Below are 25,207 nucleotides of genomic sequence, written 5' to 3'. Positions count from 1 at the left end.
AGTTGCTTTGGCTGACAATCTGGTATATTGTGCCGTCTATGGTATATTTTGAATGCGGTACTATGTCGATAAACCAAATATACCATTTGGTATTTTTTTAGTATTTTTGCAGTATATTTGGTATATTTTGAGAAAATACCGCAAAATATGTTTCTTTTATTCAAAATGGGTAGCGGGTATCTCACAGTCGAGTACACTCGACTGTAGCTTTCTTACTTGTTTAGTGTAGAGACAACCATGCTTGAAGTGGGATTCGAAACCACAACTATTATATTTGAAAACTATAAATGAAAATATGTGAAATACTTTGAAGGAGTAACTGCAAGTCATGCATTTCCAGTCTCAATGCTTTTGCTGGCGTTCAATAAACAACAAAACACATAAATACTACTTGAATCGTATGTATTTGATGGTCCATTCATTAAGTTATTGGCGTGCTTTTCAGAGCGCGTGAGCAGCGTGCGCGTGAGTACATCAAATGAATAACGAGTGTATGTTGCGATCAGCCAGCCCCTCTTACCACCCTCTGTGGGGCGGAAAGGAGTTGGGAGTGCTCAATTGGTGTTGCGGTTGCCGGCACAGATCTTTTATGCACCGCCCGTCGTCGTCGTTGTCGTTGTCCATTGTCCGTCCAGCGAGCATCGTTGGTTTTTCCTGGGTGTGCAAATGCGCCAATATTATTAATGGCTCTCACGCTCTTCAATTGAACTGAGCGCGCCCGCATTCAACATCTAGCCCCCCCACCTTCCATCACTCGCATTCTCTCGCTCCCTCACTCGATCGCTCTCCGCTCTCAGCAGCGACGTGCTGTCTGTACATTGTGTCTTCTCTGTCTCGACTCTCTGCGCTGCCTCATTTGCCGATCATTCGTCGGGTTGTGCAAAACAACGCTGCGTTTTCTATTCGAAACAATTTTTTCGTTGAAAAACATCTCGAGCGTAATTAGTGTCGCTCAGTGCTACGCAAACCGTGCTATCGTGTGGATTACTATTGATACACTCTGAAGAACAGTGTCCAGTGAGAAGTGAGACTACAAGTACAAGTACTACAAAATTCAGATCTCCAATCTGAAATTGAAAGCATTCGAATCGAATTGAATTTAATTACGAGGCAGTATGTCAAATAAAAGCAACTTCATTGGCCTGTGCCTGGTGGCGGCTTTAATGATGCTGCAGTTTGTTAGCGCGGATATCGAAACAAATGAAGTGAATGATAATTCTGGTGATATTTATAGTAAGTGATCCCACACAGATCCTGAACCACACACAATATAACAACTTAACGCACAACAACTGCTATAATAATCAAACTCGTTACAGTGCTGCAGGGTGTGCGTGTGTATCCAAATGATCGTCAGTGCGTTCTGGTCGGAGGTCTTTGCGTGCAGAGCGGCGACTGCAACGAACCCACAACCAACAAGGGTCTCTGCCCCAGCAGCTCGCATCTGGGTGTCGAGTGCTGCTACGAGTGTAAGTGGAGATCCAATGCAGTTTGAAGAGGAAGTTGCTTTAACATTTTGCAAATATCCTGCAGTTAAATCGAATTTGTTAGCGCCAACCCAAACTTAACTTCCTTTACTCATTCTAAAACAAATTGATTCCTATATTCATAATGATTGAATTGGTATTATGTCAATGTGCTCATATCTATTGTTTTCGTTTTCGTTTTCTTTTCATCACTAACCCAAAACTACGTCTACGTCTTACCCACTTTCCCCACTTGTCCATCTTCAACGCAAATTTCCCGCCCATCTAATCCAATCCAATGCAGTGCCGGTAAGACCAGCGCCGTGTTCTCAGCACTTGGGCGAATGCAAGGACACCTGTAATCTGAGGTTGCATAGACCTGGCACCGATTGCGAGAATGGACAAGTGTGCTGCCTGCTTGTGAGATAAACACATCAAATGCTCTTCATATGGATGGATCAAACAACACCCCTTAAAAACAACAACAAAAAATATAACAATACTATAAAGGAAAACAATTGAGAGCATATGTCAACTGTAGACAACACACATACACACGTATTTATTAAATTATATATTCTTACTTATATATTGTACAAGTAATTTTTGTATGAAATATTTCTGACTGCTGTAATAAAACGCACTGTAAATATTTTGAACTGACTTACTCTAAATATTTATTATTATGTTTGTGTTTGAGTTTGTCGCCGCCACTCACATGACCACTGATTATGTAAGTTCCTCGGCATTTGTCTGATCGGATCTGATCAATTGCTGAATCATATGCACAGAGAGCGACAAAGGTTGCTTACCAGGTCAGTCAGGCACTTCTTATCACCATTGTTTGTGCTCTTCCTCTCTCCCTCTGTCTTTCTCTCCCTCTCAACCAATGAAGATGTTTGTCTTTGTGAGTGTCACGTGTAGACAGACATTGACGTACAGTTGTGTGGCCAGCAAGTTCTACATTCCAGCTTCGCAATTAATCTCTGGGTTATATGTAGGAACCCTATTTGCCGAGGGTATCGCTGCGCTTTGGTATTCAATGTCAAGTTCAGCATTGGTTTAAGCGGACGCCGGACGCGATTTAATGAGGAGCGATGTTTCGCTTATTTTGGTGAATTTGGAAAACGTTTCTCTAAGAATTTGTTTTGGAAACTATGCGCATCAAATTCAGAAATTCAGAAATATATAAATAAACGTCCTTGCGGAGCATTCGCAGTTGAAAGATTTATCAGACATCAGCTAGCAAGCAACACACACGATTAGATACACAAATGTGCGCTGCGCGTTTGTTTTTATTTATGCTTTATTTATATTTTCTCATTACTAGTATTATAGTTATGCACGATTTCACAGCTAATGTTTGCATATTTATTTCATGACGTTATTTATAGCCGCGTGGGCGAGCACGCCCCAAGAGTTTAATGAATTGAGCCAAGGCGATTGTTGAGTTGAGCGAGGGGACGTGATTCGAGATGCCTTACAATTTAGTTAAGAGTGATCGATTTACAAAGTAAGAAAGCTACAGTTGATTGTGTGATTCCCGCCAACTATTTTTTAAAAGCACAACAGTGTGGTATTATTTTTAAGATGTACAACAAAAATATACCAAATGATGTATTCAAAATATTTCAAAGATTACGAAGTATTACAGGTTGTCAGCCAAAGCCGATTTTTGTAATATTTCCCGATTTTCGGGGCGGAAATGACCGGTTCAAAAATTTCAGTAAGAAAACTACAGTCGAGTATACTCGACTGTGATATACCCTCAACCATATTCCACATATCTACAAACAAGTAAGAAAGCTACAGTCGAGTGTACTCGACTGTGAGATATCCGCTGCCCATTTTGAATAAAAGAAATATATTTTGCGGTTTTTTTTTTCTCAAAATATACTAAAAATATACCAAATGGTATATTTGGTATGTTGATACAGTACCGAGTTCAAAATATACCATAGACGACACAATATACCAGATTGTCAGTCAAAGCAACTAAGACCCCTTGTAAGTAAGCGTTTTTGCCAATACAAAAATATTTCTTTAATTACTTCGACAATTATTATCTGATCGCAACCAAATTTTCAGGAATCATAACTACTATAACAATTATTGTATAAACCAACTCTAACCTTAAAATTACGCTTGTTAATCGATTTTTTTGATTTTGATTTTGATTTTGATAAACAAACTTGATCTGCGTGCAAACATAACAAATGCTGTCGAAAAAAATTAGAGCTCTATCTCTTATAGTCTCTGAGATCCAGTGTTTCATACGGACGTACGGACAGACACACAGACACACAGACGGACAGACGGATATGGCTAGATCGTCTCGGCCGTTGACGCTGATCAAGAATATATATACTTTATAGGGTCGGAGATGGCTTGTTCTATCTGTTACATACATTACCTGCCGGCACAAAGTTATAATACCCTTCTACCCTATGGGTGGCGGGTATAAATAATAAATACCAAAGCCTATTTTCGGTTGATATTGAACTACATTCAAAATATACTATAGATTACAAAATATATCAAATTGTCAGTTAAAGCAGTAAGATTGCAGTAAAAGTTTTTTCATACAAAAGAATTTCTGAAATAACTTTTACAATTTTATCCGATCGAGGCTCTAGCTTCTAAATTATACTTGCTCTTCGATTGTTGTAGAATCTATCTCAGAGATATAGGTGTTTATATGGATGGGCGGACGGACAGACATGGCTATATCACCATTGCTGTTGATGCTATTCAAGAATATATACACTTTAAGGGGTCAGAGCTGCCTTCTTCTACACATAAATATATAAATTAATTACAAAATACACTGCTTGCAGGGCATTAACCCTTTCTCTAATTCCCAAGCACATTAAGAACTTATCTTTTCCTTTCTTATAAGGAGTCAGATTGGTAAAGTGTCGAACCCGCAAAACTCCTTTAAAGCAGTGTCATCCGCTTTTCGACTGTATGCAATATGGAATTTGCAAAATTTCATATATACAACCAACGAGCAGATGATAAGGCTTTAACTACTTATTATTTGGTTAGACATTGAATTGTCAAATTCGGGGCACAAACAGACGTTGGAGACTTTGCGCCAAGGCGCTGAAGAGCATCGAGATCAAGTATTACTCTATGCTGGCGAAGACAGAAGTCTGCACAAAAGTCTATAAACGATCCTGGAGTCTCGGACATCAAATGTATTTAGCCATAAAGCGACGGAGAATTACAATAATAAATATTTAAGAAATGTAGTATAGTAATGTTGAATATGGGGAAAAAATGTGGTGCAAGTAAATAAGAAAGAAAACTGTTGACAACTTAAAGATTCTCAATGATTGTTTATCTTCTTTTCGAAAGTGTTTATCGTCATCGAGTACTTGGATTATTACCTTGAGATTTGAAAAGACACTTGCGATGCAGTGGGAATTACTTGCACTATCTATTCAAAGCCCACACACATGGTTGTTGGTGCATTGCAATTCCTTAATTTACTCAACCTCCGACAATGCCGTCAGTGAAAACGACAAAATGACTTTGACACATGAAACGGCGGCCTTGTCTGGACATTGAAACAGTTGTTGTTTTCATGTCGTACATTTGATTATAACATATAGAGTACAGATTGTCATGAAATATATACTAAAGCTTATTTTCAATTGAAACAAATCATTTAACTGCGTCTTAGATTGCATAACTTTTGCAATGTGCGACGAGAATTGAGACTACAGAGAGAGAAATACAGAGAGAGAGAGAAATATGAACTTTTCAATTACGATTTGAACTGTTAGAAAATGTAAAACTAATGCAAAAAAGAAAAAAAAACTATTAGCAATGGGAATGTGCGAATAATACTCCACAGAATACACGTAATTGGACTTATCAACAATTGTCTAAGTAATTTGTATTTTGTATACGAATGTTTTCCATTTTGTAGTTTCATTTTCAGCATATGGGTGTCTCTTATCAGGCTGCTGTGCAAACGTCACATAATAAATTATTTATGTGTTTTTGTTTACGTTTTCGGTTTCGATTTGAATTTTGCCCCAGAACAACTATGAGCTAATCACTCTCTGGCATTTGCAATGTTCGGGCTTCTTTTCAATACCCTGTTAATGCTTCGATGGGGGCTTAGTTATGAGCAGCTGAATGGAACTGCAACATTTCAACTTGTAAATTAAGCGTGTTTCTGAAAGTTAATGAGTTCAAGTATATTTGAATACTACAAAAACAATTTAGGGAAATGGAATAAAATGTCATTAAGCGGATTAGTTGCTTCCTCTTAGTTAATTCCATTAAAATTATTTATGTTTTTGCTTTTAAAACAATTCAAAGTAGAAATAACTCAAGTTTACAAGTATCAAATTTCATCTTATTATATTGGTGACTAATCAATTAAATGTTGGCGAAGTATTTGTCGAATATTTGTCGTTATCCCCAAGAAAGTCGACTCTGCTAGTCCAGTATTTAGTTCTGGCGGATGATGCATCGAATCTTCGAAGCCTTTGTTGCTCATAGTTATCACTTCTCTATTATTGAACACACGTGTCTGTCTCACCCCACTCCTAAATTGAGAGAGATAGAACGTGAAAAGAAGAGTGACTAGATTTAGCAACGTATGCTATACACATCCATATAAAAGCCTCAGTTCCTAAACTAAGGCTTCATTCTACCACAACTTGGATCTGCCAATACAGTCAATGCATTGGCTTTGACAAATAACAAAATACCAACGAAGTCCAAAAAATTTTAAAAATATGTTTCAGTATTCTAAAAGTATTCTAATTTGGAAAATAAGGTCAACTTGATAATACGGAACAACAACAAAAATGTAAAAATGCTAGATTTTGTGACTTTTTGCCTATAGTGCAATGGTCAAACCTTAAATTCGCATAGCAAATATTTCACTTAATTATATATTCGCTGACATATTTTTATTTTTGTTTTATATAATGAATTGAAATATTAATAAGAAATTATAGCGGTAGCACCATTAAGTTGTCCAGCGATACTAAGCACGGGCTTGTGGAAAAGCGGAAAAAATAAAATTAATTTTTGAAGCAGCATCCATTAATCAGAAACCTATTATGGGGAATGATAGGAGCAAGTGGGGGAAATTTGGTGGGCACAGATCGAAGTCAAAAGAGCTAATAAGAAACTCTCTATTCAAGGATCTCACAATCTCTGTTATTATTTTGCTTCTAGTAAGCCCTTTTTGTGTTGAAATAGATTTTCAACAAATTTTAGACACATTAAACTTCGACGATTAAGCAATTTGCCAATTTCATAGACTTTTCATTCATTAATTGGGGAACTTGATAAAGGTTTTAGAAAAATAACAGCGTGACCGAACTTCTGCACATAAATGGAGTATCCACATAAATTATAATTTATCAAAAACAAACCCGATCTCTCATCTAGGATGATTATTTATCAGCCCAGTAAGGGAAATCTTCAGTAGGACAAGCCCTTTTGCAAAGCTTTTGTTAGGCAATCCAGTCGATTAAGACTTTTAGGGTATTCTATTGACGGGTTCAATCTGGCTTGTTTTCTAAATTTGACTTATTTTATTTGCACTTGATGCAGTCATTTTCAAAGCACACTAATAAATGGGATGTGTGAATGCAGTGTGGGAAGGGACTGAAGATGGGGGTTTAAGGGTGAAAGTGGGGATGGGGAAGGGGTTGAGCAAGACGGCGATGGCGTCGTTGCATTTGGGATGCGCTCATATTGCATGTCATAGTTCGCACTCATTTTTCACTTGACATAAACTGCGTCTCATCGCTGCGGGCGCTGCAACGCAATTTGCATGTACGAAGCGACTCATGTACAGTATAGTTGCTTTTATTTTCATTTTCATTTTGCTTTTGCTTTTCGTTTTTTCATATTTCAGTTTTAATTTTTATTTTGCATGTGGCTGCGAGTATGAAAGAAAATGATTTTGTGGCATAAATTAACGCCAAGAGGCACACGAAACACTATTAAAAAATGCTCCACACATGCGAGTCGCGCATCCTTCAGCCGAGCATGCATATGTGTTTGTGTATGTGTGAGTGTGTGTGTTGTCCTGGCAAAGGATGCGGATGTGGATGTGTGGATGCAGATGTGCAAGTCGATGGCTTATAGAAAAGCCAGGATATTCAGTGCTCAGTGCTCAGTGCTTCATATGCTGTGTTGGCATCGTCGCTGCCACCCAGATGATGATGTCATTCTCTCTTTCTCTCTCAGACAGCACTCTTTATGCAATTAATCCTTTTTTCTCATTCTCGCCGGAGCGCTGTCGCCCTCCCTCCTTCCTCTCATTGCCTCTTTAGCTCGCTGGCTGGCTGTCTGCAAAATGACTTTTTAAGTTAATTTCTTATATGTGCCGAGCATGTTGTCCCACCACATGTCCAACTCGCAACGTGCCCACGCTTAAAGGAGGCGTGCTTTTACTATACATGGTTGATTGCTTCGGCTGGCAATCAGTATCCGGCTTTAAGTCAGGCCGCTCAAAAGGCGACAAATTCCTTTATAGTATTTTTCAAATTTGATTGTATTTTTGCAACTTGTATATTTTCAAAAGTGATGTTCTAATTGAATTTGAAATGAAATTAATAAAGTAAACATTTTAATGACTAATTTCATATCTACATTCTACACTTCGATGTTGTGAAAGGTAAAAGTTTGCTAATAACATAAATTTGAATTGCAGCCGAATAGGTGAAAAAGGTTTAATACAGTTTAATAATCAACATTTCTGTCAAACGATATTGTTGTCGTTGTTTCCATTACTAATGTGGCAAGAAAGTACTGTTAAAATGCGTATATAATGCAGTTAAGATAGTCTCGGTATATGCTATATAAGCTCGGTTATACCACAGTTCACCGATCAGTGACGATAACTAATTTACAGACAGAGAGACACTTAAATAATACGAAGAGTATGTCACGAAAACTAAACTTTATTAATCTGTGCCTGGTGTCGTTCTTATGGATGTGGCTAATTGTTGGTGGAATGGCTATAGGTGCGTCTAATTATTTTAGGAAGTCCTAATATTACCATTAAATTACATTCAGTTCTAAAATATATTCCCATGCTAATATCTTGTCAACTTTCGTCTGCTTAGCATTTACTCGTAGAAGCCATTATTATCCGTGCGCAGAACAGAATGGACAATGCATGACTTCTTGCAGTTCTAAATTAAAGAGATATTCCACTGACTGTGGTGATCGGAAATGGTGCTGTGTTTCGATTTAGATTGCTTATCTATGAAATTGTAATACCATCAGCAATAAAAAATAATATAACATAATTACAATAGTGTAATTTGCCTGAATAACTGCTTTGCTTTGATTTTGCTTTCTTGTGTATATCATTTTATTTGTTTGGAACGTAATTTGTATATTTTCAAAAGTGATGTTCTAATTGAAATTGAAGTGCAATAAATAAAATAACAATTTTTGTTAATAATCGCATCTCTACATTCTGCATTTCGATGTTACGTAAATATAAATATTTGATTGTAACATAATTTTGAATTGCAGCCGAATAGCTGAACAGATTTAATACAGTAAAGTCTCTGTTGTTGCCATTTTTACTCATTACCTTATATAATGAAAATTTCTGCCAAATTATTTGTAAAGTTTGCTGACGTTGTTTCCATTACTAATGTGGCAAGAAAGTACTTTTAAATAGCGTATATAATGCAGTTAAGATAGTCTCGGTATACACTATATAACATATATGTATGTTATGCTTGGTTATACTTTTTTAACACTCCGAGTCCACAGTTCAGCGAGAAGTGACGATAACTAAAATACAGGCAGAAAGAAACTTAATTAATACGAGAATTATGTCATCCAAACTAAAATTGATAAGCCTGTGGATTGTGTTGTCGTTACTGATATTGCTAATTGCCTGCGGAAGTGCGAGTAAGTCTTATCATAAGTAGATAGATAGATAGATCGAAATTATGTTATGTTTCACTTCTTCAACGGATTGTTCAGTCAAATTTCAATCTTAATCTTAAATTACATTCTATATCTCCATGTTAATAATCACTAATGAATTATTGTATTTTAATATGCTTCGTCTGCTTAGGATCCCAGAAACTAACGTGCCACGAACAGCAAGGAGAATGCATGCCTTTTTGCAATGTTCAATTGCAAAAAAATGCCACCGACTGCCGCAAGGACCAAGTATGCTGTGTTTTGGTTTAAATTGCTCTTCTATGAAATTTTCATACTATCAGCAATAAAAAATAATATAACATAATTACACTTTAATAGTGTAATTTGAGTGAACAGCTATTTTGCTTTGATTTTGATTTTTCTTTATGCGCATTCTAAGCATACTTGTGTATATCTTTTTATTTTTTTGGAACGTAGTTTGTATATTTTCAAAAGTGATATTCTAATTTAAATTGAAGTGAAATTAATAAAATAAACATTTTAGTTAATAATTGCATCTCTATATTCTGCACTCCGATGTCGTGCACATGTAAAAGTTTGCTTATACGTGAACAGGTTCAATACAGTGAGTTACGGCTGTTGCCATTTTTACTAATTACATTGTCTAATGAAATTTATGCCAAATGATGCGTTGTTGCTGACGTTGTTTTCGTTACTAATGTGGCAAGAAAGTACTTTTAAATAGCGTATATAATGCAGTTAAGATGGTTTCGGTATACACTATATATGCTTGGTTATACTTTTTTAACACTCAGAGTCCACAGTCCAGCGAGAAGTGGCGATAACTAAAATACAGACAGAGAGAAACTTAATTAATACGAGAAGTATGTCATCCAAACTAAAGTTAATAAACCTGTGGATTGTGTTGTCGTTACTGATATTTCTAATTGTCTGCGGAAGTGCGAGTAAGTCTTATCATAAGTAGATAGATAGATAGATCGAAGGATAGACAGATAGATTGCAATTCCACTCCTTTGTTATGTTTTTCCCCTTCAACTGATTGTTCAGTAAAATTTCAATCTTAATCTTAAATTACATTCTATATTCTCATATTAATAATCACTAATGAATTATTGTATTTTAATATGCTTCTATCATGTTTACTTTTGTCTGCTTAGAATCCTGGAAACTAACGTGCGCAGAACAGCAAGGAGAATGTATGGATTTTTGCAATGTAAAATTGCAGAGATATTCCACTGACTGCCGTAATGGGAAAATATGCTGTGTTTTGGTTTAGATTGCTCTCTTATGAAATTATGATACTATCAGTAATAAAAAAGAATATAACATAATTACACACCAATAATACAATTTTCCTAAATATCTGTTTTGCCTTGATTTTGATTTTTTCTTATGCGTATTCTAAGCATTCTTGTGTATTTCTTTTTTATTAATTTGGAGGTTAATAATAATATATTTTCAAAAGTGATGCTATAATTTAAGTTGAGGTGCACAGATAAATTAATATTCTTTGATATTTAATCAATTACTTAATGCACCAGCTAGCACAGCAAGCAGTTCATCGCAAAGCAGTGCACATTTTGCTCAACTGCTTAGAGAAGCAGTCTATTTTCCGCTATTGATAATAACTTGATTTTGCTGGTAATTGCTAATAAAATATTCAATTCATAGCAAATTTATTTTAAGATTTTTGCAGGCAACGACAGTGTTATAATAACCAAAGCTAAATTGCTAACAATTTTAAAAGATATCGGAACTTTAATAAGAGCCCTTTGGCCTTCTATGCGTTTCTTTGATTAAAAATAGGAGTTTTCTCTCTTCTCTACTGTTGCTCACTTTGCTTTTGTCGTTGCATCTTTGCATGCACTTTTCTCACCTACAACGTCCTTTGGCATAGCTTATCGCTTTGTTTTGATGTTGTCCCACATCTCGCATATCAGTTGACATCAGCAGAGTGCGCTTCACCACCTCAGCCCCAATGCTAATTTAGATTTCATTTTTCTCACAATGTCAACGAGTTGGAAATGAATTTCCGACACACGCACACACAACAACAACAACAGGCTTTAATATTTATGCAAATTGAAGTTCAAATGGCATAAAATGCAATTACTTAAATTTCTTTGACAAATATGCACAAGAATGTGCCACGCCTCAAGCCCAGTCCAGCAATTTAACCAGTTCTCTCTGCCATGGCAATAAATCCCATTAACAACATGCAAATGAAAGCAAATTTTGTGTTCCTCCTCTTTTGCGTTTGAAGGTGTTAAAATCTGTGGGCTTTTGATGTGCCAAGGTGAAAGTGCGGCTATGTCTGTTGTATGTATCGTGTCATCAGCATCAAAATGACATATATAAATTCCTGTGACTAGAGAGCCAAGAACACAGGAAGATGTGGAAGAAAGGAAGTGTGGTGAGAGAAGTTCAACACTTGGCAAAAAAAATTGTGTTGTGTTGCCAAACATACTCTTTCTTCTTCTTCATCTACACAGTTAAAGGGGGGAGTGAGGAGTGAGGCACAGATATTACAGTTTCCCGAGGCGATTTCTCCATCTTCGCTTGGCATATAATTTTTTATTTCGCTGCGCTGTTAACGGGATTAACCGCAATTTCTTTAATTAAAATTTCACCCTCATCCCGGCCACAACATTAACAGCAACAGCAACAACAACAGCAACACTGAAGTACGGAAAAAGGATTGTAAATTACGCTGTCAGTCAGTCGTCTGTCAACAACAATTAAAACGGGAAGTAACATCACAAATTAAAAATTCATCTTCCGCTTTTCCACCTACACACAGACAACTCATGTTTTATGAACAGCTACCATTTTCCTTTCCGTTTTTCCTTTTTTTTTTGCATTTTTTTTTTAATAATTTCTTTTTTTTTGCATTTTTTGTTAGTATTTGTGTTGTTTTTATCTATGGTAAGCATGTCTTCTTGATGTGCTACCGGTCCCTTTTTAATTTGATTGGTGTGGTTCATCCTCTTCTTGGCGGCGTTTCCGGTTTTTCTTTTAGCTCCACACGCAGCAGCTTCCATTTACCTTTCCTGCTTTATTAGCAGCGAGCGTTTATGCAAAAAAAAGGGGTTAATTATTTTGTTTTCTCGCATATTTGTTGCTGCCACAAGACTGAGAATGTCTTGAATTGGTGTAGATGTGAAACAGTGGCCTACTTTTAGGGGGACTTAAAGATATGAGTGGAATAAAAAGTCAATTGCCGAGCATTTTTCTATAGACTTCTTTGACGATCCCCGTTGACTGAAGCCTCTGTGGCAAACGCTCCAAATGTTGCATGCTTCAACTTAGATTTCAATTACAGCCAAATTTTTTTTAATGTTGATATTTGATGAGTGAAGCAACAACTAACCTTTTGGGTCGAAAGTGCCGCAGGACATTGTATTCTTTTTACAGAAGTTGTATTTTTAATTGGGGCTTCACTTTGCAGCTGTGTAATTGCAATGCTCATAGATCTCTTTTTGATTGCCTACTGATTATTCTTTCTAAAACATTCCTTATTTCTGTTGTAAGTTCCCATGGTGAAAAAATTGTTGTTAAAAAGGGTTTATAATCAAATTAAAATAGTTTTGATATCTTTTTAAGATAGTCAGTGTTTAGTAAAGTGTGATAATATCTGAAATATAAAACGCAAAAAATGAATGATTTTAACTAGTATGCTTTATAAAATAAACTTTATTAACCGCTTTCTGGTTTCGACTTTAATGTTTCTGCTATTTGCCTGTGGCGATCTTTCAGCCAATGCATTGTTGTGACTAGACTTAAAGTGTTATAAATCTGCTTTAAATTTTTTTGCTTCTAAAGTGTGAATATCCGACTCAATTTCAAACCGAATTCTACATTAATCCTGCTACCTCTCCAAATTGTATTGTAACTATTTTGGTGCTTTTTTAAAGTGCTTACAACACGTTTCTACGTTTCTACGTTTATTCTAAAGAGCTCGGAAACCGGTTGGTTATGCACCATACTTTAATCACGTTGGTTAGTGCAGGAATTATTGCAGTTATAAGCTGCAGAGACCTGCCACCGATTGTCCTAAGGAACAAGTCTGCTGTGTTATAAGCCTAATGTCGAATTAGTTAGCCCACATGTGTAATTCTCTTGGGCTCCGATGTTCTGTAAATATTAAAGATTGTGATAAAGGCGCTTGCTCAAAAATAGAAATTTAATTGCATCTTAATAATACAGCATGCCCATGATTGTGTTTTATACCTGCTACCCATAGGGTAGAAGTGTATTATAACTTTGTGCCTCCAGGACATGTATGTGACATGCATATGGAGGCATCTCCGACCCCATAAAGTATATATTTTATTGATCAGCGTCAACAGCCACAGTGATTTAGCTATGTTCGTCTGTCCGTCTGTTCGTAAGAACACCTAGATTTCAGAGACTATGAGATTTCGTCCGAACTTGTTACATTTACACGCGGATGAAATTTGGTTTACATTTTTGGTACACACAATAATAACTGTGGTATTTAAAATTACTGACTAAGATTTGGTTGCGATTCGATAAAACTATTATATGCTATTTACTTTTGCTTAGCAATCTATGGTATATATTTTAATGATACTATATATATATACTAAAAACACACGTTTTAGCATGTTTCAGTATTTTTGTGGTATATTTTTTTTTTGGAATAATTCTGCACTGTTTAGCTTTTATTCAAATTGGGTAGCGGGTATATCACAGTCGAGCACACTTGACTGCCGTTTTTTTACTTGTTTTACTTATTCGATTCTAGTGAATATTCCTTCTAAATGATTTGTTCTACTTACTGATAATTTGCATCAAGTTTTATTAAATAGCGCGGATAATGCAGTTAGCTTTTCTAAAAGCTTTTTAAAGGAGGTTGTACTTTTTAAACACTCAGTGTGATAACTAATTTACAGACAGAGAGACACTTAAATAATACGAAGAGTATGTCACGTAAACTAAACTTTATCAATCTGTGGCTGGTGTCGTTCTTATGGATGTGGCTATTTGCATGTGGAATTGCTGAAGAAAACGATTTTGATACGTCTAATTTTTTAAGTAAGTCCTACCTTAAGCAAATTTTAATGGCAATTAAAATTAATTAATTAACAATTAATCTAATTGTTAATCCGCATACTTTTCCAAAACTTATTCCCATCTTTAAAATGATTAATTGAATAATTTTATTTTGCTTGTTTTGCTCATATTTTATCTGCCAGGATCTCGGAGAAACCTGTGCGAAGAACATGCAGGATCATGCAGGTTTTGGTGTCATCCAAGGTTCCAAAGATTTGCCATTAACTGCCTCCGAAACGAAGTATGCTGTGTTGACTATTAAACTGCTTAGAAAAATTTGACAAAATTGAGCCATTAAAAAAATATATATTACATAAGTTCATTGCTACAACCGAAAATCAATTGCAATTGCAGTAAAATTGCAGTAAAATTTTAAACTCAATCAAATATTAATCCTGCGTTTCTTTTAAATGTATTCCCCCATGACTGATTATTTGATTATTACTTTAAAAATCTCAATATTTTGTTTCCCTTTATATATCTGTTTCTCCCTTAGGAAATTAGAGTGCTTATTCATTTCACATTAAATTTTAATACAAAAATAATTTGGGTTGTTAGACTGAAAAAAAGTTCAAAAATCAAGATTTTGGTCTGAGTACTAAGGTATAAAAAATGCGTAAAAAACAAGAACCATTGAACTAAGTTGTTCTTTATAAAAGAAAAAAGCGTATATAGTAGTTTTAACACCAAAAATCTGATTAAAATATAAAAAACAAGCTACAATCGAGTGTGCTCGATTGTGAGAAGCCCACTACCCATTTTATATAAAAGCAAAATATTGCGATATTATTTTCAAAATAAACCGAAATAATACACCACAAAAATACAAAAATTATGCCAAATGATATATTTGATATATTGATATATATTAATTGGTACATTCAAGATATAATAGAGTGCAAAATATACCGGATTGTCAACCAAAGCAACGATGTCCCTTAGTAAGTAGGTGTTTTTACCAATACAAAAGTGTTATTTAAATATATTGTAGTAACTTCATTTTTATCTGATCGCGACCAAATTTTCAGGAATCACAATAACTATAGTTATTATTGTATATACCAAATTAGCTTTAAAACTTCAACCCAGAACCTCCCCTCTCTTAGACTATAATAAAGAATGGCTCGCGACAGCTCGACTAATTGATTTAATATAGATACAAGTTTAAATTGCATAATACTTAAATTTGAATTGCAGCCGAATAGGTGAACAGGTTTAATACACTGAGTCACGGTTGTTACCATTTTTACTAATTACATTGTCTACTAAAATTTATACCAAATGATGCGTTGTTGCTGACGTTGTTTCCATTACTAATGTGGCAAGAAAGTACTTTTAAATAGCGTATATAATGCAGTTAAGATATTCTCGGTATACTCTATATAAGTAAGCCTGGTTATACTTTTATAACACTCAAGAGTTCACAGTTCAGCGAGAAGTGACGATAAATAAAGTACAGACAGAAAGAAACTTAGTTAATACGAGAATTATGTCATCAAAACTAAAGTTGATTAACCTGTGGATTGTGTTGTCGTTACTGATGTTGGTAATTGCCTATGGAAATGCTAAGGATGTTAATGACGCTGTCGATTCTAAATTTGCGAGTAAGTCTTTGCATAAGTAGATACTAATTGCAATTCAACTACTTTGGGATTGTTCTTCTCTTAAACTCCAAGTACTCATTAAAATTCAAAACTTAATTTTAAATGGCATGCTGATACTTTTCTAAAACATATTCCCATGTTAATGATGACCGATGATTTTTGTATTTTAATCTTGTCTACTTTCGTCTGCTTAGGATACCAGAGACCAATGTGCAAGGAACTGAAGGGAATGTGCATGCGTGATTGCGAGGTTAAATTTCAAAGAGTTGCGAGAAACTGCCGTAATGGAAAAGTTTGCTGTGTTTCGTCTACGCAATTGTGATACCATCAGTATCAATAAAAATAATATTTGGATGTACACTTTTATAGTGTAATTTGCGTAAATAACTGATTTGCTTTGATTTTCGCTTTTTCTTAAGCGCATTCTAAGCACAATATACTTGTGTATATCGTTTTATTTATTTGGAACGTTTTTTATTTGTTTGAAGTCATGTCAAAGTTTGTGTGTGGTTTTGCAACTTTTTGTGACTTGTGTTGTGTGCAAATAATTTGCAGCTCGTTTCTTGCATCATTAACAATGTGAAGGGGATGAACTTTTATCTAATTAATGAAACTTCAGCACAATGCCAAGCCAAGGCAATGGCTGTGGCAGTTTTGTGGAGATCTTTTGCTTTTGAAGCTGTTCAAGCTGCGCGTATTGTTGACAGTGAAGCGACGAACTTGGCGTACAACATGGCGTATGATTGCTTTTGTGTAAACAACGACAGCATTTCACTGGAACGGATGGTAAGACGTCGCGACGGACAGCCAGACGGACGGACGGACGGGCGGGCGGATGGTGTAGCGAATAAAATGGGAATGAGAATTTCCATGTCTTTGGCAGTTTTTTGCCACTTTTCTTTTTCTTCTACTGGGTAAAAGTTTTTTAATTAGCAACAAAAGTAAGGGGTTAATAACGCGATGCGATGTGAAGCGATGCCCTGCGACGTGTTGAGAGCGTTGAGTTGAGTTGAGCTGAGCCGAGTTGAGTTGAGAGTTGAGTTTTGTTGGCTGTTGCCAAAAAGTTTGGCAAGCTAACAATTAAGTTTTGACTGTGCGTCTGACGTGCCAGAAAGTGTGAGAGAGAGAGGGAGAGAGGAAAGCGGGGGCGTTGCTGGTGCATGTAGGCGTGCCAGTAGATAATGAGTATTAAGCAACACTTACTGACAATTAAGTTGGGCCCCCGACACAGACGAGACAGAGAGAAAGAGAGAGAGAGAGAGGGAGACAGCCGAGGAGTCAAGCTATTATATTATCCTTGCCTCAATGTTGACTTTTTTCGGGCTGTAATTACGCTTAATCGCGAATTTACTACGATCTGCACATGGCAGTCGAGGCAAGGCGAGGCAAGGATGTAAAAAGCCAACCGAAGCTGCTTAAGTTGTGGCAATAACCCGCAGCAAGCAAAGTGCGCAGTTGCATGCCACACACTATAACTACCTATAGTTTGTTAAGTGGCTGCCATGAATCGCTTCGCTTGACCAAATGCCAGCAAATGCAATTGCGAATCTGCGGAATTCAAAAAACGGCAGCAGAAGCAGCAGCAGCTGAGAGTCAGCTCAGTGATAAGCTCATAATATTCATGAGCTTAGTTTTATGAGGTGCTAACAATGCGTAAAGCTACAACAACAGCAAGAAAAAACAACTCGCAACAAATGTAGATATTAGAAGGAGGCGAGCCACTTAATAGCACAACCGCAGTCGAACACCTTTTATATAGCCAAGGCCGCTGCCAGCTCCTGGTTTGGTTCTGTTTCAGCTTCTCCAGCCAGCCAGCCAGCTGCCTGCCGTCCGTTCGTTTGTCCGTCTGTTTGTCCGCCATTGCCCCGCAGACTTTTTTTTTGCATTTTCCTTTCACACACTTATTCATTGCCGTAGCACCTTTCCTACCTATTTTTTTCTTTCGTTTTTAGACCTCGCTATATGGAAGTAAGGTATTTTAACTTTGTAATGACCGGACATTCTTTATCAGTGATAACAGAGGAAGCGATACAGCCATGTCTGTCCGTATGAATTCCGAGTTCTTAGAGTCTATAAGATATAGAGCTACAAATATTTTTTGACAGCTCTTGTTATAAATTTTTCGGCTTCGATTTTTTCTGCCTCTTTCAATCGCAAGTGTAACATAATGCTGATTTTGGACACATGCGAAAAAAAACTATTTATTGCGTTCAGATAAAAATATTTGAAAATATTTTAACTTATTTTGTTGGAATGTGATAGTATATTTACATACCAAATGTAGCTTCGGTATATGTTAGTATTTTTTAGTATATTAATTTTTTTTTTTGCTGAATATTTGAATATTATGTAGCGATCGGATAAAAATTGTCGAAGTGATTTAAGAAAAAGTATTGTCTGGTCAAAAACAGCTACTGTAATTGGGACTTACATGGTATATTTTAAACTATATGGTATATTTTGAAAGTAATATTATATCAATATAGAAACATAGTCTCTGGTATATTTTTGTAGAATTTTATAAAAATATTGTATATTTTAAGAATAATGCCGCACGGTTTTGTTTTTATTAAAAATGATTATGGGTATTTTATAGCCGTGCAAAATTTGAGCGTAGTTTTTTTTTTACTTATTTTATGTTCTGTTGTTTTGTTGCCTTTTCCATCGTACTTTTGCTCTCTGGGCTGGGTAATTTTTCACTTTCGCAAGATGGCAGCGCATTTTAATGAGTCAGCTCGCCAGGACTTGCGGTCAGCCAAGGAGCAGCATCAACAGGAGGACAACTGGACACCAAATGCTAGACATTCGCTTGGATCATTTGTGTTGCATTTGCATTTTCATTGGTGCGATATGTTAATGACTTTGCTTACGTTTCCAACTGCTGCTCATCTAGATGCTGATGCCGCTGCTGATGCTGGGACTGATGTTGATGTTGTCCTCTTGCTCTTATAACTTTGCTAGTTGTCTCGCCTGTAAGTTTTCGGTATCTGTTTTCCATTTTCTCTAAAGAAAATTCCACTTTTTATTTTGAGATTTGCTTTCCGATTAGCATAGGATAGGCAGACGGCCAGACTGAAACTTTTATGCCATAATTAACTACGTCATTTATCATGCAACGAGCTTTCAAGTCTGAGATACATAATTCAGAGATATCATCCATTCAAAAACAACATTTGTTAAGACTTTGACAGTAGATAGATCGTCGTGATAGTGGATTTTATTTAGTATAATAAGTTAAATGTGATATTCTAAAATAATTGAATTTAAACTAGAATATAAATAAAGAGTTGTGCTTGTCAAAAGATGAAAATAACAATATTACAGCAATTTGCATGCCAATTTAGAGTCCAATAAATGTCTAATCAAAGCCATTAATTGGGTTTTTTATTCAAATATTATTTAGATGCATTAAATCAAATTTGAATAAGCAAACTACAAAAACAACAGAATAACAAATATTGCGTTTCATTTAACGCTTCAAATATGGCAAAAAGAAAATGCATTTGGACAGCAAATTATTGTGTTGTAAAAATTGCATATTTACAGTTTTGCGTGTCTAACTAACAAAAACCTTTACACATTCAAACACACACGCACTCATTCAACTATTCATTTGTTTATTTATTTATTTACATTTGAAATTCATTTTATTAAATACCATTCTGTCATTTTTGTCTGATAATATTGCCAAATGTGAAATGAAGTGAAAAATTACATTTAAAAGTCAAAAAAGCAAAAGTCATTTAAAACATGCAAAACTCAATTTTACACATGTGTGTGTTGGTGAGTGTGGATGACTGTGTGTCTGTGTGTGTGTGTGTGTGCGGAAAACATTAAAATAATTGTTTTAAAATCCTTTTGTCAGAAAGTAAAGTAAATTATAAACACACAGACAGCTGCAGAGAGTCAGTGGAGCCTGGCAGGATAACGATAACACGTCACAAGTCACAGGATTTCACTGAGCCATTAAAAACGTAGCATAGATACATTTCCCATGTATGTGTGAGCACCTGTGTCTGTGTTTGTGTGTGTGTAAGTGTAGGCATACATCTATTTGCGTGAGTGCGTGCAAATGTATGTGTTCAACTGCAAAAACATTGCGAAAAATTAATTTTATACAAAACGATATGCAAATTTTTATGCAGCAAAATATATAGAAGAAAATCTATTAGTGCAACGAAAAATAGTTGAGAAAAACAAGCAAGAGCATGCTCGAATTTTAAATACTTTCTTATGAATACAAATTTATTTACTCCAATTTTTATTTGTCATTAGTTTCTAAGATAAATTCTCTTTGAAATCTTCTTTGTTAAGTAAATTTAGGTTTAAAGGTAAAAGATCTAAAATAGATTTTTGTTTAGTAAATTTCTATTTAAAGGTAAGTTAGTTTGTAAAGTAGTTTCAACTCTTGATGCTTTTCCTTTGGGTCATATCTTTGATTGGATTTTGATACGCATGATTAGCACCTTTTGTGGCAATGCATTGATCACAGGGTATAATTGAGAATTCGAATTGCTGCTAATATTTTGATAGCAACAAAATTGCAATACGCATATTGTTTGTACATTTGCATACAACTTGCAACATGCAACATGCATTTTCCATAAAGCTCACTCAGCTCATGATGCTGCCAAATGTTTCAATTTTATTCATTGTACAGCAATTTTTCAAGCAATTTCAATTTTTTTTTTTTTGCCTTGTTTTTTGGTTGGATGGAATATTTACCTAGGGCGGCGGTTGAGGATGGGTGCAAGGCGAAGTCGATTCCTTTTGTAAGATGATGGCCGGGGCCGGAACGGGCCGCTAAAGCAAAGAGGACTTTTTGGTGCAGCTGTCGAGCTGTGGAGCTCATTTGGATAGCATTTACCTTTAGCACTGGTAACTGACTGGCACTCTCTGGCACTCAATACAATTGTACAATATTTATTTAATGTAAATGAGAAACGTGAAACAAGGCATTCGCAGGTATGTAACATAGTGTGTGAGCCTGTGTGGGAGGAAGGAAAGGGAAGAAGGACAAGAAGGGAAGGAAGGACCGAGTTGTTCGGCTCTCTATCAACTACCCAAATGCGAAATGATATTGAACATTGTGTCGATGTCGAATTGCGTCTCTCTCTCTGTGTATGTGCCAATGCATTCAAGCAAATTAAAATTGGAAATTAAATGTTTACGAAGTACGAACATTTTAAACGAAAAAGTAATTGCTTTTCCTCTGCTGCCTGCTGCCTTGAGAGGTTTGCCAGCCTTTGCTCTCCTCTGCTCTCAGCTCTCTGCTCTCAGCTCGCGGAGCATCAAAAGGAGCATGAGACATAGATATATGCATATGTTATTTTATGTTATGCAAGCGAGTTTGTAAGTAAACTTGTTGTGAGTATTCTAGTTAGACCAAGTTATCAATTAGTTGTATTGCAATTGCCACACAAGTCAACGCAAATGTTGCAACAAGTGTGGCAGCATTTGACTTTGACTGTGTGTGTGTCTCAGCGTTGCCATGCTCAACGGGATTGTGACTTTTCTGATTCATAGTGCGCATCATTATGCTAAAGTCGTTGTGGTTCAGACTTAAGTAGAGGCTAAACTCAACCCTCTTGCCTGATATGATATCATGTTTTCATATGCGTTCATAAGAGTGTGTGTGTTTATGTGCAACAACTGCAAGTTTTGTTTGAGTTTTAGCCGCAGGAATCATTGTAATGTGCAGGTATCTTGTTGCACGCAAAGCCAACCAACCAACCAGCCATCCAACCAGCCAGCCAGCTAGCTATCCGTCCATCCAGCTAGTCAAGCAGTCAGTCAGTCAGTCAGCTGGGTTGCTAGTGAAGTCGACTTGGTTACGGCGGAAACGTCTATGGTTTAGAGGTTCCTCTGCTGTTTTCTTTTTCCACTTTTTAATTTCCGTTTTCGTAGCCTTCGGGTGGCCAGTGCGTTCTCCTTTTTCCGTCGAGATGTGAATGTTGTTCTTGGTCTTATTGCTGCTCGACTGGCTCAAAAGTTGGCAGCCCAGGTAGCCGCCAGAGACTCCACAGTGAGGGACTGAGCAGCGAATTGCAGTTGGAGTTGGAGTTAGCTTGCCCCATTTTCATTCTCAACCACATTCATGTCCATTCACGTCGTTGCCAAGAACAACATGAGCCAACGAATTTTCGTATGAAACGCCAATGCACAATGGGGAGTCATTCACTTTCTTCTAAATACTTAATCTTAAAGAATAGAATGTACTGTTTTATGTAAATTTACTATTTTCTTGAGCATTGATATGCACATATATTTAAATAATATTGTAAATGAAAATACATGCATTAATTAGGAGCAAGGCATAAAGGAATATTTTTTCGGATCTTTATTTTAGTGTTGTGATTTATTATTAAATTCATGTTGTAAAATAAAATAAATAAGAAAGTTTGTTCCTATTTTCAGTTTTCCTATTTTCACTATAAGCAAAACAGTGCGATGTTATTCTTAAAAGCAATCAATTTAATATACCAAAAATACTAAAATATACCAAATGTCATAGTTGGCTTATGGATATACTACTATATTCAAATTATTCCAAAGAGTACAAAATATACCGGATTTTCAACCGAAGAAAACTAAGAAAACTCGTCTCAATCAGTCGTTTTTGTCATGTATAGCATACATTGTATATTGTATACCTATTTATTGAATAACTTATTCATTTTTAAGATTAAAATAAAAATATTTTTTTTTCAGCATACGAGTTTAACCTTTATATAGGCTGTAATATGGAGAATCTTAACATTTCTCTTTTATACTTATTGTCAACATAAACATTAAAATATGAAGTCCGTGTAAAGGTGACTTTTCCCATAAGAAATGCAAATTCATCCCATGGTGCCATGGCCAAGAGGTGCCCTAGTGTGTTGTCGATGTAGCTGCTGCTATTCGTAGCTACTCCTGCTCGTCCTGCAGCATCGTCTGCTGAGCCGTGCAAGAATGTTGGAAGCTTCTCAGCCGAAGCCAAACAAGAAAACGTTGAGCGGGCGAAAATTGAAAGGCGAGCGTTAAATTCCCCATTGGCCAAATACTGTGTATAGTAAGAGTACTCACTTCCGGTGGTATGACAAATACCTTCGACCATCTACTCCTCCCCCGTTCTTACCGCCCCCCCGATGACCAACGTAAAGATGCCCAGCGGCATTTAGGCAAATTCTTAAGCCGTCGGTAGCATTTTATCAATGGAGTCTGGTGCGTGTTCGATTATTCGAATGAAATCGAATCGAATCGAAGGAAGGAGCGCGCGTGTTTAATTTGCGAATGATTTAAATTCATGTTGTTAAAAATGATTATTAATAGTATGTGTCATGTTTACTTTGTTGTCGCTGCAGACAAAACTAATTAATATTAAAATACCACAAAAAAATATTATGAAAATAAAGTCAGCCTAAAATTATGCAACATTTTTTGTTGTTTGTTGATTTCTTCGCTTGCGGCTAACTATTAATTAACATGTTAATTACAACTTTACGCTCCTATTTTTTTGCCTCGTGACATAAATGAAATGTAATTTCGTAAAATGTCGCCATTTTAATTTTATGCATGACTCACACACACACATATACACACGCACTGATATGTGGTTGTATTGATTGTGTGGGTTACGGTTGAGTTTGACTCATTCTAATCGAAAACTCGCTCAGGTGTAGGTAACATGGGAAAATATTGCGCAATGGCTGGAAAAAACCATTAATATTCTTATTTGCTTAGCCGTTGATAGCAAATTGGTAGGTGCTGCGCTTTCCCGCTAACCTCCTTCTCCGCCTCCCAGCAACACCACATTTTTACATACCCTGCAGATAGATAAATCACAAAAATGGGTAACAAGAATGGACTACAAAATTTGATTGGCTTTGATTAAAAATATAAGAGAAAATAAATTATAATATCAATACAACTTTAAATCTTCATTTATTAGGAAATAATCACTTCTTTTCATTATAGAGCATCCATCAGTCTATCACACTTCCAACTCAAGTGCATTCTTTCTTGTTGTGCTCCACATTTTGATTGGCAATTTAAAATGCGATGGTGCCGAGTTTCGGGGCGTTTCCAGCGTCCAGCTGCTGCCGCTGCTGCGGCACCGTTTTGAAGCTTTATATAAATAATCGAACTGCATTTTATTGGACAACGGGTAAAAACCCCTCGCACTTTGTAGTGTGGTTGAGCTTTGGTTACTCTTTTGCCGCCGCCAGCTAGAGCCAAACACCCGAGCCGCAGTGATTGTCAAAGGATAGCGGTGAATGGCGGCTAGGAAAATAATTAAAAATTCCATTTAAATGCAGATTAGCTGGCGGAAAATGTGTGCGACTGCAAAATAATATGGCAATTTGCCATACTAAACACACTTTAATAGAATCAAAATCAACACACTGAATACACCGTGGAGTGTATCATCGCCAAGCGACGTGCCAAAGGAGAGGTGTCTGCGCCTAAAAATATGCAAATCGCAATCGCAGTCGCAGTTTCAGTTGCAGCATTAGAAATGCATGCAGTGAGCTGTGAAACATTTTTATTTGTTGTTTTGGCGTGTTACAAATTATTTATTTAACAGTATTTTGTTGTAATAAAATCAAAAATAAAATTTATATAAAACTAATCAAAAATGTATGAGTCGCCACGTCATGTGTAAAAATTTGCGGCGCGAATTTTCGACAAATTCTAAGCTTTGTTTGCGCTGCATGCATTGGTGACTGTAAAATATTAAGTACATATCGAAAATGCGAATATATAAAGAATACGTATTTTTTGAGTAAACAGAATAGTAAAGAGTTGCTTTAAATGAGCTTTAAGCCCAAAAAAAAGATTTTTATCAATTTTGAAATCATTTTCTAAGGTTGTAAATATTTGAAATGATAAGAAATCATTCAATGCACTATCCGAAATTGTCTTCTCAGTTCAATACCATTAAATTATTGACTTTTAAAGCATTTTTCTTAGTTATTCAAACACTCTTACCTTAAGAATAAATAAATCAATTTAATTTAATTGAAATATTTAACTAACAGATCATTTTGTAGTCGTTACTTTTTAAAGCCCACATCAGAACTGATTCCTTATTACACTAATACACATTATTCACAAATTCGGCCTTTCCAAAATCCCATCACAATAAATTTTAAAAATAAAATG

The 25,207-nt window shown here is 35.9% G+C and overlaps 1 protein-coding gene and 3 long non-coding RNA genes across 5 annotated transcripts; 3 read left to right on the top strand and 1 right to left on the bottom strand.

The window, feature by feature from the left end:
• The first annotated feature begins 878 nt into the window (after positions 1–878).
• LOC117570524 (U-scoloptoxin(19)-Tl1a) lies at positions 879–2,129 on the top strand. Of its 2 annotated transcripts, none has more exons than XM_034252227.2 (3): positions 879–1,233; positions 1,320–1,469; positions 1,534–2,129. In XM_034252227.2, the coding sequence occupies exons 1-3, from the start codon at positions 1,116–1,118 to the stop codon at positions 1,566–1,568; spliced, it is 303 nt and encodes a 100-aa protein (XP_034108118.1). In that variant the 5' UTR covers positions 879–1,115; the 3' UTR covers positions 1,569–2,129. The 2 variants fall into 2 exon arrangements, with proteins under 2 accessions (XP_034108118.1, XP_034108117.1); XM_034252226.2 differs by having other exon boundaries at positions 894–1,233; positions 1,771–2,129.
• Positions 2,130–7,093: 4,964 nt separating this feature from the next.
• Positions 7,094–8,130, bottom strand: LOC127565533 (uncharacterized). The gene is made up of 3 exons (XR_007954855.1): positions 8,100–8,130; positions 7,852–8,038; positions 7,094–7,796 (listed from the first exon to the last, which is right to left on the bottom strand). It is a non-coding gene; the product is annotated as an uncharacterized LOC127565533 (long non-coding RNA).
• Positions 8,131–8,329: 199 nt separating this feature from the next.
• On the top strand, positions 8,330–9,752 carry LOC117571095 (uncharacterized). Its single transcript, XR_004572415.2, has 4 exons — positions 8,330–8,473; positions 8,576–8,951; positions 9,240–9,380; positions 9,550–9,752. It is a non-coding gene; the product is annotated as an uncharacterized LOC117571095 (long non-coding RNA).
• A 4,482-nt stretch (positions 9,753–14,234) lies between these two features.
• Positions 14,235–14,843, top strand: LOC127565597 (uncharacterized). The gene is made up of 2 exons (XR_007954927.1): positions 14,235–14,438; positions 14,600–14,843. It is a non-coding gene; the product is annotated as an uncharacterized LOC127565597 (long non-coding RNA).
• Positions 14,844–25,207: the final 10,364 nt, after the last annotated feature.

This window comes from Drosophila albomicans, chromosome 3 (assembly GCF_009650485.2).
Source record: "Drosophila albomicans strain 15112-1751.03 chromosome 3, ASM965048v2, whole genome shotgun sequence".
NCBI lineage: Eukaryota > Metazoa > Arthropoda > Insecta > Diptera > Drosophilidae > Drosophila > Drosophila albomicans.
The sequence above is the reverse complement of the archived record's forward strand: the minus strand, read 5'-3'. Positions and strand labels throughout refer to the sequence as shown.

What these genes read in the sequence shown, in the direction of transcription:
- LOC117570524 (XM_034252226.2), top strand. Translation starts at nt 1,116, where the DNA reads ATGTCAAATAAAAGCAACTTCATTGGCCTGTGCCTGGTGGCGGCTTTA. An exon ending in TAATTCTGGTGATATTTATA is followed by an intron (nt 1,234 to 1,319) that starts GTAAGTGATCCC and finishes AACTCGTTACAG; the next exon opens with TGCTGCAGGGTGTGCGTGTG. An exon ending in TGTCGAGTGCTGCTACGAGT is followed by an intron (nt 1,470 to 1,770) that starts GTAAGTGGAGAT and finishes AATCCAATGCAG; the next exon opens with TGCCGGTAAGACCAGCGCCG.